This window comes from Nematostella vectensis, chromosome 12 (genome assembly GCF_932526225.1).
Source record: "Nematostella vectensis chromosome 12, jaNemVect1.1, whole genome shotgun sequence".
In the NCBI taxonomy this organism is placed as follows: domain Eukaryota; kingdom Metazoa; phylum Cnidaria; class Anthozoa; order Actiniaria; family Edwardsiidae; genus Nematostella; species Nematostella vectensis.
Genome location: NC_064045.1, coordinates 8,398,685 through 8,411,635, shown reverse-complemented (window position 1 = coordinate 8,411,635; position 12,951 = coordinate 8,398,685). Strand labels below are relative to the sequence as shown.

The 12,951-nt window shown below is 41.1% G+C and overlaps 1 protein-coding gene and 1 non-coding gene across 3 annotated transcripts; one reads left to right on the top strand and one right to left on the bottom strand.

Moving 5' to 3' along the window:
• Window positions 1–49: 49 nt before the first annotated feature.
• On the bottom strand, window positions 50–123 carry Trnar-ucu. Its single transcript has one exon. It is a non-coding gene; the product is annotated as a tRNA-Arg (tRNA).
• Window positions 124–3,772: 3,649 nt separating this feature from the next.
• On the top strand, window positions 3,773–11,381 carry LOC5509609 (protein BTN1). Of its 2 annotated transcripts, XM_001630061.3 has the most exons (3): window positions 3,773–3,969; window positions 8,704–9,245; window positions 10,464–11,381. In XM_001630061.3, the coding sequence occupies exons 2-3, from the start codon at window positions 8,708–8,710 to the stop codon at window positions 11,273–11,275; spliced, it is 1,350 nt and encodes a 449-aa protein (XP_001630111.3). In that variant the 5' UTR covers window positions 3,773–3,969; window positions 8,704–8,707; the 3' UTR covers window positions 11,276–11,381. The 2 variants fall into 2 exon arrangements, with proteins under 2 accessions (XP_001630111.3, XP_048575732.1); XM_048719775.1 differs by lacking the exon at window positions 3,773–3,969 and having other exon boundaries at window positions 8,690–9,245.
• Window positions 11,382–12,951: the final 1,570 nt, after the last annotated feature.

The following is a 12,951-nucleotide window of genomic DNA, read 5'->3' as shown; positions in this document are numbered from 1 at the left end:
TAAAAAAAAAAAAACTTTAACGAAAGGAATAAGAAAACAAAAAATGAACCACCCCTGGTGGGACTCGAACCCACAACCTTTGAATTAGAAGTCCAACACGCTAGTCCATTGCGCCACAGGGGCTATACGATCAATTATTGTCATAAATATGAATATATTCCTTTGATAGTGATAAGTAATCAAACACTATTCGACAGCATCACGAAACACCACAAAAATTCGATTAGAGTGGTTTTCAAAATCCCGTGCAACAAAATGTAATTGCTAAAGTGTAGTAGTCAACCCAGAACAAATGCATTACAGTGTATTAGTACTTAATAAACGCAAAAGTATTTCACGATTTTTTTGAAAACTACTCCAAAAATTGAAATTATACAAAAAGGATCGGGTAGATTATACCGCTCTCTAGTGAAATTTAGTGGCTATAGAATAATACCAAAGGAAGCCTAACGCAGATACATACATATGTGCCAAAACGGGATATGGAAAAGACTTAGCCAGGCATTCTTTGCGAACTATTTCGGTAATTTTTCCAATTCGTTGGAAATATCTGCTTTAGGAGAATTACATAGGCGGCCCATCATTGGGACTTTATATTCAGATATTGGATCGACAAAAGTGAACGCAGTGACGTTACATGATCCACACCTCTCCGTTCGATAATCGGGCGCCATCTTGTATTTTGAGCCGAGTGTTTCCTGGGGGCGAGCGCGTTCATTTTTGCACATTTTTGAACACCGAGTACCGCCTGCAAGCAGGCTATGTGAAAGCAAATTCTCTATGTCCTACGCTCAAACACGCCTTTCGTAAGCCGTCGGGAACTTATTAAACAAGAAATAAATAACTGACCCTCCCTTTACCGACATCAGGATCAGGATCATCTTCTGTGGTGCCATTTTCGCCGACAAAATGCAAGCTGCAAATATTTAGTAAAGTAACCCGTGACCGCGCGCGTAGAAAAATAGGGATAAAAAAGAGATTTCCTGTCACGGACGTCAACGCCGTTTTTCAGCCGCCGTTTTTGATGCCGTTCGTGTTGACTTGCGAACACGAACGCGAACGCGCGAACACGATCACGATCACGCGAACGCGCGCTATAAAAGGGCCCTGCCTTAGGCAAGTTGTCATTCGTCATTTGACATCACTGAGTGCAGAGCACCGTAGAGAGAAACCAAAATGCTACAAGAGAGTTCTAGAGTGGCCGATAACACACTATTGAAGCAAGCATAACCTTATCAACAGCTGTTTCTTGAAACAGAACGAAAATTTTTTTTCAATTCAAACGAGCGCGCACTGTGTTTGATTTCTCAAGTACATTTTTTGCTCTTGTTTTTGTAGAAAATGGACTTCAAACACTTTTTCTAATATTCCTTATAGCTCAATTTAACACTCTTTTGTACTTCAAAGTTGTCGTAGTTTGTCGTACGGCTTTACTTGCATGTTAACTTAGCATGTTTTCTTCCGGCGGTTTACAGAGAGGTCCGCACTCAATGAAGTCTAGTTGAGAATGCCGACGACTTGCACGAGAGCTTGCGAAAAAGGGAGCGGAGCTATCCCTTTTATAGCGCGCGTTCGTGTTTAAGCTCTCTACGTCCAAGGATGATAAATGGTACGAAAAATATAAACAGTTGGCCGAAAAGCGAAGCTTCGAGCGCAAATGTTAAATTTTGAGGACCATTTCTCATCCGCGGACATTATCCGCCGATATCACAGTGAGCCAAAGAAGGGGTTTATTTATTTTATATCCCAGTGACTACACTGAAAATGTGAAAAGTGTCTTCTGCGCAAGCTGACGTGCACTGTGGAATGACGCCCCGAGCGCGTGCTGTCGCAATTCATAAAAATCCATGCAACAATTTTTTTCATTAGAGCAAAAACTACAAGCTCAAAACTTGCATTTAACTGATGGATTTACACCTAGACTGTTTTCTTATTGTTCTGCTGAAAGCTGGAATAGAAATTGAAGATGAGAAATCGAAGCAAAAGTTTTCAATTTTGAAATGTCTTCTGTGCGCGCGCTGACGTGCACGGGAATGACGCCACGAGCTCGCGCTGTTGTTAGGTATTGCTTTTTCCTTCACGTTTCAGGATAAATTCTTTATAAAATTATATTGATGATAATTCTATAAAAGAAATTATTCTTTCTGTGCCCAACGTTTTGAAAACCTTGGTGTTTGTTTGAGGAGTTATTGAGCAGACGAAAATCGAGTTGACCGCTCAAAAAGGGTGTCTACAAAACGAAGACCTAAAACCTAATACCTAAAACCTGTGACCCCAAAAGCTACGACCGCTAAAGCTACGACCCCAAAAGCTACGACCCCCCCAAAAATTTCAGTTAGTATTTAGTCTACCTTGTTCCCCAAATGGCTACACAGCGCGAAAGTTTCATATGGAATCAGTGATCCTAATGAGGTAATTCAGCGAATTTTGTTGTGCTTTTCATGGAGGAAAAATTTGTCATGAGCGCGCCAATGATCTATGTATTTTTAATCGTCGTTTATTTGTCCTATTAAAAATTGTAGTTGCACACATTTTCCAGACACGCTCCTTTGCCCGAAAAATTATCGCAAAAACTCTCCCGGTAACCTAACAGACCCGGCAATTACCGGTAATTTAGAAAAAATCCCCCCAGAAAAGTTTTCGAACTCCCTGGCGAGGAAGTGTTTATCAAAACAAAGCTTTTGCGTAGCGTGCCGATACTGGTTCCCGACAAGTATATTACAATTTCCAAAGTTTATGAATAGTTTGGCTAAATAGTTATTGAAATCCTAGTTTTGTCGATGTCTGTAGACAACTTGCACCCCAAAAATTGCTGTGGCATCGACATTTTTCAAAAGAAAGACAAAGAACAAGTAAATAAAGTCTCATTTTGTAGAAAAACTTCTAATAATTTCGCATAGCTGTTTAGATTTTTAGGCGCACTGTGACAGCTAAATGTCAAATCATTTGACAGAGATGAAACCTGATTGGTTGGAAGGAAATCTGATAAAATGATGTAAGCATTGATTGGCCCACTTTTTTACTGGACATTTCCCGTAAGTTAGCGGGCAATTAAGATTTTGGAAGAAACACCCGAAAATGTTTACCGGGTGACATTCCGGGTTTCTGAGTTTATCGGCGTTTTAAGAAAGACCACCTGAAAACACAAGTAGTTCCCTTTTTCCAAATTAAAAAAAAATTGAATAAGCTTATTATCTCATAAGGATCACTGATTCCACATGAAACTTCCACGCTGTGTAGCCCTTTTGGGAAACAAGGTAGGCTAAAAAATAACGGCAAAATTTTGGGGGTCGTAGCTTTTGGGGTCACAGGTTTTAGGTTTTAGGTCTTCGTTTTGTAGACACCCCGCTCAAAAATGTTCACAGGACAGATATCACTTTGGCTGGATGTTATCGCCTGATAATTGTCCTGTGAAAATGTGCACTGACCCATCACTGGGATATAAACGTAAATATCCTTGCCACACATGAATGAATCTCCATGTTTGCACCGTTTTATTCATTATTTTTATCTTCTGTTTTTCTTTTCTCTTCTGGAAAAATGGAAGAATAGTACAGGGTCCCTATTGCTATTTGTCTTTCATAATTGCAGGAATCTAGATTCATTACTACAGGTGCCAGGAGTCACCATTTTGTTCGTACGAAGCAAACGCTTCTTAACTTGTCCGAACTTTCGCGGGTTGTCTACGATTTGTTGGACTTTGACCCCGTAAAACGCACGTGACTTATCAGCACCGAAAGGGTGAATTTTAGATTCGCATTATTTCATGCTAATTTATTCACGTTAATCTTGCAAGAACAAATATCCCTCAAGGATTTCAAGTGCATATGCATTAAATTTGCTTGGCAATCTGAATCGACTCTATATATTACCATAACTTCTTTGGGAAACGCCAAAGTTGTTGAACAAGCGGCCAATAGAACAAATCTCTTTGCGAGATGGCGAACAACTGGAACAAGTAATAAATAGGTATGTGTTTCCTCTGTATAAATGATAAAACTAGATATGTTTCAATACTACACAGATAACTCAAGAATCATCCAACCAAATACTGGTTTTCCACGTCTGATTTTCCTACACTTTAAACACTTCTTGAAAATTCGAACGGCGACGGGTACATACGATTATAACATGAGCTTTATTGTAACAGCATTACTCTTCTAACAAACACATATACGGGTGTTCTAACTACTAGATTAGCAAAGCTATTTACAGTAGAAACGAAAGGCCAGAGGTTTTGGAGTTCATTCTCATTAAATGTGATGGAGCTGTTTGAAATATCATATGGATAAAATATATATAACTTATCAATATTGGAACCTCATTTTCAATTATTTTCTTAATAACGGTGCCCTGAATATAAATGATGTATTTTTCATACTTATGAGAAAACATTGTAACACAAATTCTATTCAAGATTGGCGTCTGGTAACTTGGTACATTTTATTCCTTTTGATTAAAATTTTTCTCCAGTAATACAAGAACCATGGCAACGAAAATTTGACATTTTAATAATTAGAGGTGTCCATTTGTCAAAAAACCCTCTTTTTGAAAGGGGGAGATCTTGAATGGAACGATTATTTCCCGTGCTTTCACGGTCACGAACTAAGGAAATTGTTAAAATAGGTTGTTAGGATTTAACCGGTGAAAACAACTGCAAACCAGGACTCATATAGAAGATCAATTCACGAATCATGGCACGAACTATCAAAAAACATGGAACATAGCCACACAGTTGCGAAACATGCTCTTTCCTTCCCTTTTCGGAAGAGTGACCACAAGTTGAATTTTTGCCATGGGTGAATGGTAATGACAGTGATTGTATTTCTCAAGCCCTTTTTGCCTAGACGATACCCTCCTGCACAGAACTTTCTATAAATCAAAGCAAGGGGCGAAAGAACAAAAGTGGTCCATCCTTAACGTCGCGGGTAAAAAGAGAACTTTTCTTTTGAATACATGCAAAAATAGTACGAATAATCCTGAAAATGAATGAATATTTTTTTTAAACTTTAGCGAAATGAGAAATGCTTCATGGCGTTCTCTAAAAGCACCATGCTAACTATTGTACGTCTATTATAATGACATGAAACTTTAGCGTGATTTGACTTTTAATAACAATGATCGAATATTCGCGAATATTTATAATCATCAACAGACAATCGGTAACGCAGTTAAAGCATAACGATATCAATATCGATATATCCATAGCAATCGATAACGCAATTAAGATTGACGATCATTTGCAATAAATGATTCTCAGACCTCATCGATGAATGTGACATTGACAAGCATGAATATCTGAAATCGCTTATTGATTGTCGCTGTTTATTTAAATGATAATAATAATTTTTTTGATAGCTAATTGTCAATAAACGCCAGTGATTGTCCAAAATGAATTTCAACTACGCGGATAAGAATGCTTATTCCATATTAATGAATGCTTAATTGCGTCATTGATTATCTGTAGATGCTAATGAATGTTCACGAATATTCAATCATTGTTATAGGAATCAGGGCCGTAGCAGGCCTCGAAATATCGGGAGGGGCACAATACAGAAACATTAAGAAAGTATTGGGCGCACAGCCACGCCCCTACTGGTCATTTCCTTATAATATTGGGGGGGCTGTCAAAGGACGTTAATGATGGTAGTGATAATGACGATGATGATGGTGACCTTTATAGGTCGTGATGATGTTGATGGTTATGATGGTGATCCATTCCATAAACACATACATAGTCAACTATAGTCAATACAGAAATAAGCATTAGCTATATATAATATATTACTACCCTCACTTATATACTATCTATGTATAAAATTAACATAAAAATAGGGCGTGAAATTTGAATGGCTGTTATGGTGAAATTGAATAGTTCAGCTGTTGCATAACAAGGTTTTGTTCCTGTGGCGGCACGAAGACACTAGCTCGTTACGCTTGTTTAAAGTTGATAGCTTGGGTTGGCGGATAATGATAAGTTTTTCTTTGAGGCAGAGATTAATCTTTTGCTAGAGCCGTTGTAGGTGGAGTGAGATGACAGGATTTTCCATGAAATAAAGTGTTCTATGTCGTTGTCTTTAAGGCTCCAGTTCGGTCGAGTTTCTGTGTTTAGCGTGTCGGAATGAAGCGGTGTGGTTTCTATATCTTGTCTTGAATTCGTTCTCGGTTAGTCCTACGTAGGTTTCGGAGGTGTTGTTGTCCTTTCTTGTTACAGTGGCTTGGTAGATAACAGATGATTGGAGGCAGTTTCCGTCAAGGGGGCACGCGTTCTTTTGTCTGCAGTTGCATGTTTTGTTATTGGCGGTGGCACATATCCAATGCTGTATGCGCAAAAACTGTCAATCCTGGACAAACACGAATGGTTGGAATCTGTCCCATGAGCTGTTCTAAGGGCTTACGTCGTAGTTTCTTACAGTTTCTTACAGACTTACTCGTCTTGTTTTCCTGAACGATGAACATACTTGTAGTAAGTGATTCAGCAACTCGTTCTTAGCTAGGCCAGGTTCTTTGGAAGACTTGCTCGTCGGCTCAGCTGCGACTGTGTGAACTTTTTTCCTGACGTCAGTCTGAGGCTTTATCTCCTTCTCAACTTCGGGACTACACGGGTATACCCTTTCGATATTTTCCTCACATCTTTCTGGAATTTCTCTGCATAAATTCGAATGTCCTTTGGTCCATTCTTGTAGCTTGTCGACTGCAATGCCTCTTGTTAGCGCGTCTGCTGGGTTGTTTTTTTTTTGAGGGAATGTATCTGAAGTTTTCGGTGGGTATCGTCTCTCGTATTTCCGCTACACGCGCAAAACAAAGGGTTTGAATTTTCGAGGAGAATTTTTTATCCATGACAGAACAGTGTGAGAGTCCGTCCAAAACTTCATTTTGTAGACTTGCACGTCAGCGGACTTTAAGGCCTTTCTGCATGTTGTCACCGTTCTTGCCAGTAACAGACATCCCATCAACTCTAAGCGGGGTATTGACTTCTTTTTAAGCGGGGCGACTAACGCCTTTGTCATTACAGGAACGCAGGAATATCTTTCATCTTTGTGTTTCCAGCGCAAGTAGACTACGGCACCATAGGCTCTCTCCCCTCCGTCGCAGAATGCATGGCGAATCAATCGCATCTGTTGGCTTGAGTTGTCTGTCGAACGTGATCTTTAGGAGAGAGTTGAGAACATCGGCGTTTTTAAGCCACTTTCTTGCAATTCTTGTTTTAATAACTCATCCCATGCGAAGTCCATACTCCAGAGTATGAAGATCTTTCCTCAGCTCGATAGAAACTGGTGTAACAAGGCCGACTGGATCCCAAATCTGTGCCACGCAAGCAAGGCATTTGCGTTTTGAGAACGTCTTGTTCACTAAGTTAATTTCTTCTTTCTTGAAAGATATTTCATCTTCCGCTTTGTCCCAGTTGTGTCAGAGAAAGGTGGTTGCGCCGTCTTCAGTTTGATCAACGTCGCTGTGGTTGGAGTGCCACGTCTTGATTTCGAACTTCCCCTTTGCTAGAATTGCGCTTATCTCAGTTGTCACGCGTTTGGCGTCTTCTGAGCTGGACTTGGATCCTCCGATGTCGTCGACATAAGAATGCTCTTTAAGGTCTTTGACTGCTTCTGGGAAATGAGTATCTGCCATGTTAGCTAGCGTGTTTACACAGCTGATAGCAATATCCGGAGAGGGCTTATCTCCAAAATTCTAGCGCTTCCATTGGTACACGGTAGGCTCGATTTCTCCTTGTTTTTTCCAGAGAAAGCGATGGAAAACTTGCGAATATCGCCAGCGTATGCTAGTTCATCCAATCTCCAAGACATTAAAACAGAAATACAGTCATTTATGTGATTCGGACTCTTTTTTAGGTGATCATTTAACTTGGATTTTGCACTATTTTAATGTCCATTCCATAAACACATACATAGTCAACTATAGTCAATACAGAAATAAGCATTAGCTACATATATATATAATAAATTGAAATAGCGAAATTTACCAATTATTTTACTCACAATCGTCTGCCCCTTAGTCCTTTGCTCTGCTGAACTGCCTATCTGGATTTATTTGAACTTAGCTTTATCTAGCACTGAAGAATTTGTTATTTTTGTATTTCATTATAATTATGTAATCAACTTCAGTTTTTTGTTGTTTTGTTTACATTTCGTAGATATTTTGAAACTTCATCCTTCATACTTAAATGTTCGCGGGCTTGTGGTGGAATGTGCAGAACAATGATGGTGATGGTGATGGTAGTGGTGTTGGTAATAATGATAATGATGGTGATGGGGTTGATGATGGTGATGGTAGTGGTTGTGATTGTGGTAATGGTGACGATGATGGTGATAGAGGTTGTGGTAGTGGTCGTGGTAATGATAATGATGGTGATGGCGTTGATAATGATAATGATGATAATGATTGCGGTGGTGATGGTGATGAAGATAAAGGGGTTGTTGATGATGATGTTGATGGTGATGAACATGAAGGGGTTGATGATGATGATGATGATGGTGGTGATGGTGATGATGATAATGATGATGATGATGATGGTGGTGATAATGATGATGATGACGATGGGGTTGATGATGGTGACGATGATGATGGTGGTAGTTGTGGTGTAATCATGATAATGATGGTGATGGTTCAGCATAAGAGATTTTAGTCAAACTCTGACCCTTCCTTTATCATATGTTTAATCGTTTAATCTCAGCTATCTTTTAATAGAGTCATGACCGAGAACATCCATCTTCTTGAAAAAGAACACTCTTTCAAACATGACGACACCTCGGGGCCGCCATTATTCAACGCAAATGACGACTCGGAGCTGGAAGCACGAGGCACCTCCTCCATAAGGAACATTATCACGTTCTTCCTTCTCGGCCTCATGGTATTTACGGTCCTCTACTTGGGAATGACCGCTGCCCAGGATATCCTAACCGAGACCGCGATACCCACGTCAAGCTTGCTTCTCACTACCGCTGGCCCATTCTTCGTCGCGACTTTGATGACGCCGCTAGTTATACCTCATGTGGGACCGACTCTGAGGATCACCCTCGTTTTCGTGCTCATGACGTCAGGGATTGTGCTGACATCGCTAGGTGGAAAGGTGATGTTTAAGTTGATTGGCGTTTCTCTGGTGTCTTTGGGGTGCGGGGTAGCAGAGACGAGCTTTCTTGGAATGACGGCACTTTATGAGGCCGCGACACTGAGTGCATACAGCGGAGGGACTGGAGCGGGGTTTGCTATTGGTCCGCTTTACTATACAGGTAAGCCAATGAAAGCACGAGTTGCTAAAATGATAACGTGTAGGTGCATGAGACTTTGAGTTGAATGTAAGAGAAAACATCTTATTAGACGTCAAACTCCAACCTTTTCCCCTAAAACTAAACTCCATATACATCCCCATGGAGACATACAAACACCATACACACATTTGGGGGATATGCAACTTTTCAGAAACTGCACAAATAATGCAGTCCTGCATAGTTCGGTGACAACAGGGCAAGGGCGTAGCCAGGGGGCCTTTTTGGCCACCCTTTTAGCAGCCAAAAATACAGTAAATGCATGAGACGTTATCTAAAATACAGGAGAAAAATCCCTGCTAGCCACTAATTCACTTTGAAACACGTCTCAAATGCGAACCCTTTTCTCACTAGACCTTCTCCACCTTTCCTCCTACTCTCTAGCATCCCTCGGCTCCCAGGTTTATTTCTCCCTTTCGCATTTGACTATTACCTGGTCTTACCTCCTTGTACTTGAATACACGTAAGGTTGCTTAACATTTCGAAGAGCTCTACGAAATATTCCACCTTTCCATTTTGTTACTCTATATATTTGTTTTTGTCATCCCTATTCTTGCCATTCCACGCCATCATATATGTTCCACATTTTCCTCCGCTCCAGATTGTCTCCACCTACAACCCCCCCCCCCCCCCCCCCCCCCCTCCGACCAACCCCAGGTGCCTTGGTACGAACACCCGGTTTCAACCAAAAGCTCCTGTTTAAAATCCTGGCTACGCCGCGGCAGGGTGTGCTGACATATCAATCAATGGCTGTCGTTTTTCTAAATGGTCTAAAAGAGCCTGGGGCGAGCGCGCGGGAGACCTGTGATATTCTAAAACGATAGGGACTAGGCTCCATACACAAGATGCCTGCCAGCAAAATCGTAGTAAACACGAATTCCTGCAAGTTTACGTGGAAATTCAACTTACAAAGTTCCAGAGCGATAAAAAAAGCAAAAAATTGATTGAAGCGGGACTCCCAAATATGGTATGTAGTGCCTAATAAGGTAATGACCGAGCGAGCTAGAAAAACGACAGCTTTTAAAACAAGATTGACTGATATGCCCCGTGTCTTCCACGTGAAATCTTTGTTTATGGTCGTGCGCCCCATCCCCAAACATTACAAGCCCCCTCGTTCCGCAAGTCAACTTTCCATATCTTCCCCTCGTTCCTCAAGTTTTCATATCTTCCTCTCCTCACTAGCTATGACCACATGGGCGTGCGTGTCCCCCCAGACAACAATCTTGACCATCACAGCCTTGCCTCTTCTGATCCTGCTGATCTACGTCTTCCTCATCACCCAAGATCTCCAGGGGCCCTTTACCCTCACCAAGACTTTATCCTACAAGCGAATCACGCACTCTGCATCCGCACCACCCACGACTCTCACATGGACCGAGAAACTTCACGTAAACAGGCGCGCGTTGCCAATAACAACCGTGCTTGTGATTGGCGTGATCTGCGAGTATCTCGCTCTGCAAGCTGTCGTCACTACGATTGCTTTTGAGAACTCTCCCTTTACTCCTCGTGACCATTACGAATTCTATTTCTTTATGTTCGCCGCCGGGGAGTTGTTAGGACGTGGGTACGCTATCGTCATGCATTGTTTAGACACCGGCTGTGTCTACCTAACCAAGCACACTTGGGTGTTCACGCTAATGCTAGCGGCAAATCTCGCCTTTCTTATCTCGGTGAGCTGGTATAGATTTCTCCCCTCTGCATGGGTTATTTTTCTCGTTTTGCTAGAGCACGGGATAAGCGCCGGGGCACTTTACGTTAACACCTTCTCAAAGGCGGGAACCTCTGAGGAGGATTTGCAAAAGCAGCAGTTTTCCCGCGCTTTTACCACGCTAGGGTGCGGGCTCGGTTTGCTGGCTGCCGGGTCTATTGGCCTCGCTATAGAACCGAGGTTACGAAGTCATTGCGTTGCCATGGCATCCACGCATAAGCAGGCTGCTTTTTGTTTTACGCGGCGAATGGAAGGATGGAATTCTACTGTTCATTGCCGCTGGTAAAATACAGCAGGCCCATATTCTAAGATGAATAAAAAACGATACACGAACGATGTAAGGGACCTTTCAATAAAAGTAAAGGAGGTAATAAATATACAAATGTAATTTATTTTGATACCCTAATCTTCTTGTTACTGTCGAAGTCGAGGCAAGGGATTCAGTGCTCTCCGTGGGTTATTTTCTTTAATTTCTTGTTATTTTTTTAGTAAAAAATCTGATTAGGGGGCCTGGGTCCGCTCGTCCCTTCCCCTAGATCCGCCTCTGATTTTCTTACAAGCTGGAATTCGGGAAATATGTAGAGTGTGGTTTTAGAGGAAATCAATATAATTTACTCATTTTTAAAAAAACAACTGTGCGTTGTTGTCGAATTTTTCTTTTAAAAGTTTTATAAAGAAATGCAATTAATATTGAGCCCTCTCTGTTATTGTCAAGTCAAACTTAGTGTATCCAGAGCCGGGACGTCTTTTCCTTACTGTCAAGCCATGCTCATTATCTTGAGTATATAGTTGCATGGGCACTAGGACCAAGACTGAGTTATAAATAAGGGATTTTGTTTTGTTTTGACGTGTTTGATAGTTACTTAAAATAAAAGAAAAATCGTCGGAGGACCTAAGAGTGCCGCGAGTGATTTTACTTTGATTACAATATTGTTAACAATACTAACACTATCAAACATCAAATCTCAGAATCTCGAAGTCTCAGCTATAACAGAAAGTAGGTTGTTTTGTGCTCCACGAGCGCTGAAATTTGTTTATTGTGCGAGATACGGCTAAAAGTCTGTTGGCCTTGACACCCTCCAACTAGCTTACACTTTTTTTTAACAGAGGCGGGCAACATTAAAGTTCTTTTGTTTTAAAAAAACATTTCATTTATATCAATCTAGCCAAAAGAAAGCATAGATAAACTTTCAATTTCTGAAAAGGGAATTGGCCACGCGAAAGGATATTGAATCGAGTGAATTATCTCGATCTACGTCACAAATGACTCGACCCGGGCCTTTCAGTTCACGGTCTTTTTCCGAAGGTTGATCAATACCACAATATTACAGATTTGAGTTACCCGCGCGAACGCGCGTTTTATAATATGGTCCATATGAACCCCATACTATTTGGAAGATAAAAACAAAGAATCGACCAAATCTATCAACCCTGGAAGGTTATATGGACTTTAAAGAAATCTTACATGCATTATCAGCAATAAGTGCTTCTGTATTCTTACGCAATGTGTAGTTCCAAAAAATATCCATACCCCCTATTGAGGGGGCCGGTAGGAGGTATGACCCCCCACCCCTCTGGAATTTCCAGCCCCTGGAAAAAGATGGACACAGTAACTGTTAAGGAAAAAGGGCATTACCCCCCCCACTCCCCTCTGGGAAATGGCTGGGAGTCTGAACCCCCCACACCCCCACCGGAATTTCCAATCCCCTCAATGTGTGTGTGTGTGTGGGGGGGGGGGGGGGGGGGGGGAGGGGAAGGACATTTTCTGGAACTACACAATTTTAAAATTTTTAGACGACCTTTTTCTTAGTTTGGCTCTAAGGTTTAGTAACTCGAAACCTCTCACAAACTTATCTTACAATAGGTACATAGTTAATGAGTGTTATCAAAACAAATCCTCTACGTCGATTCATATTTCAGTTCACTTTATGATCTACCAGTTCTTAAATATCGGACATAATA

What these genes read in the sequence shown, in the direction of transcription:
- LOC5509609 (XM_001630061.3), top strand. Translation starts at nt 8,708, where the DNA reads ATGACCGAGAACATCCATCTTCTTGAAAAAGAACACTCTTTCAAACAT. An exon ending in TGGTCCGCTTTACTATACAG is followed by an intron (nt 9,246 to 10,463) that starts GTAAGCCAATGA and finishes TCTCCTCACTAG; the next exon opens with CTATGACCACATGGGCGTGC.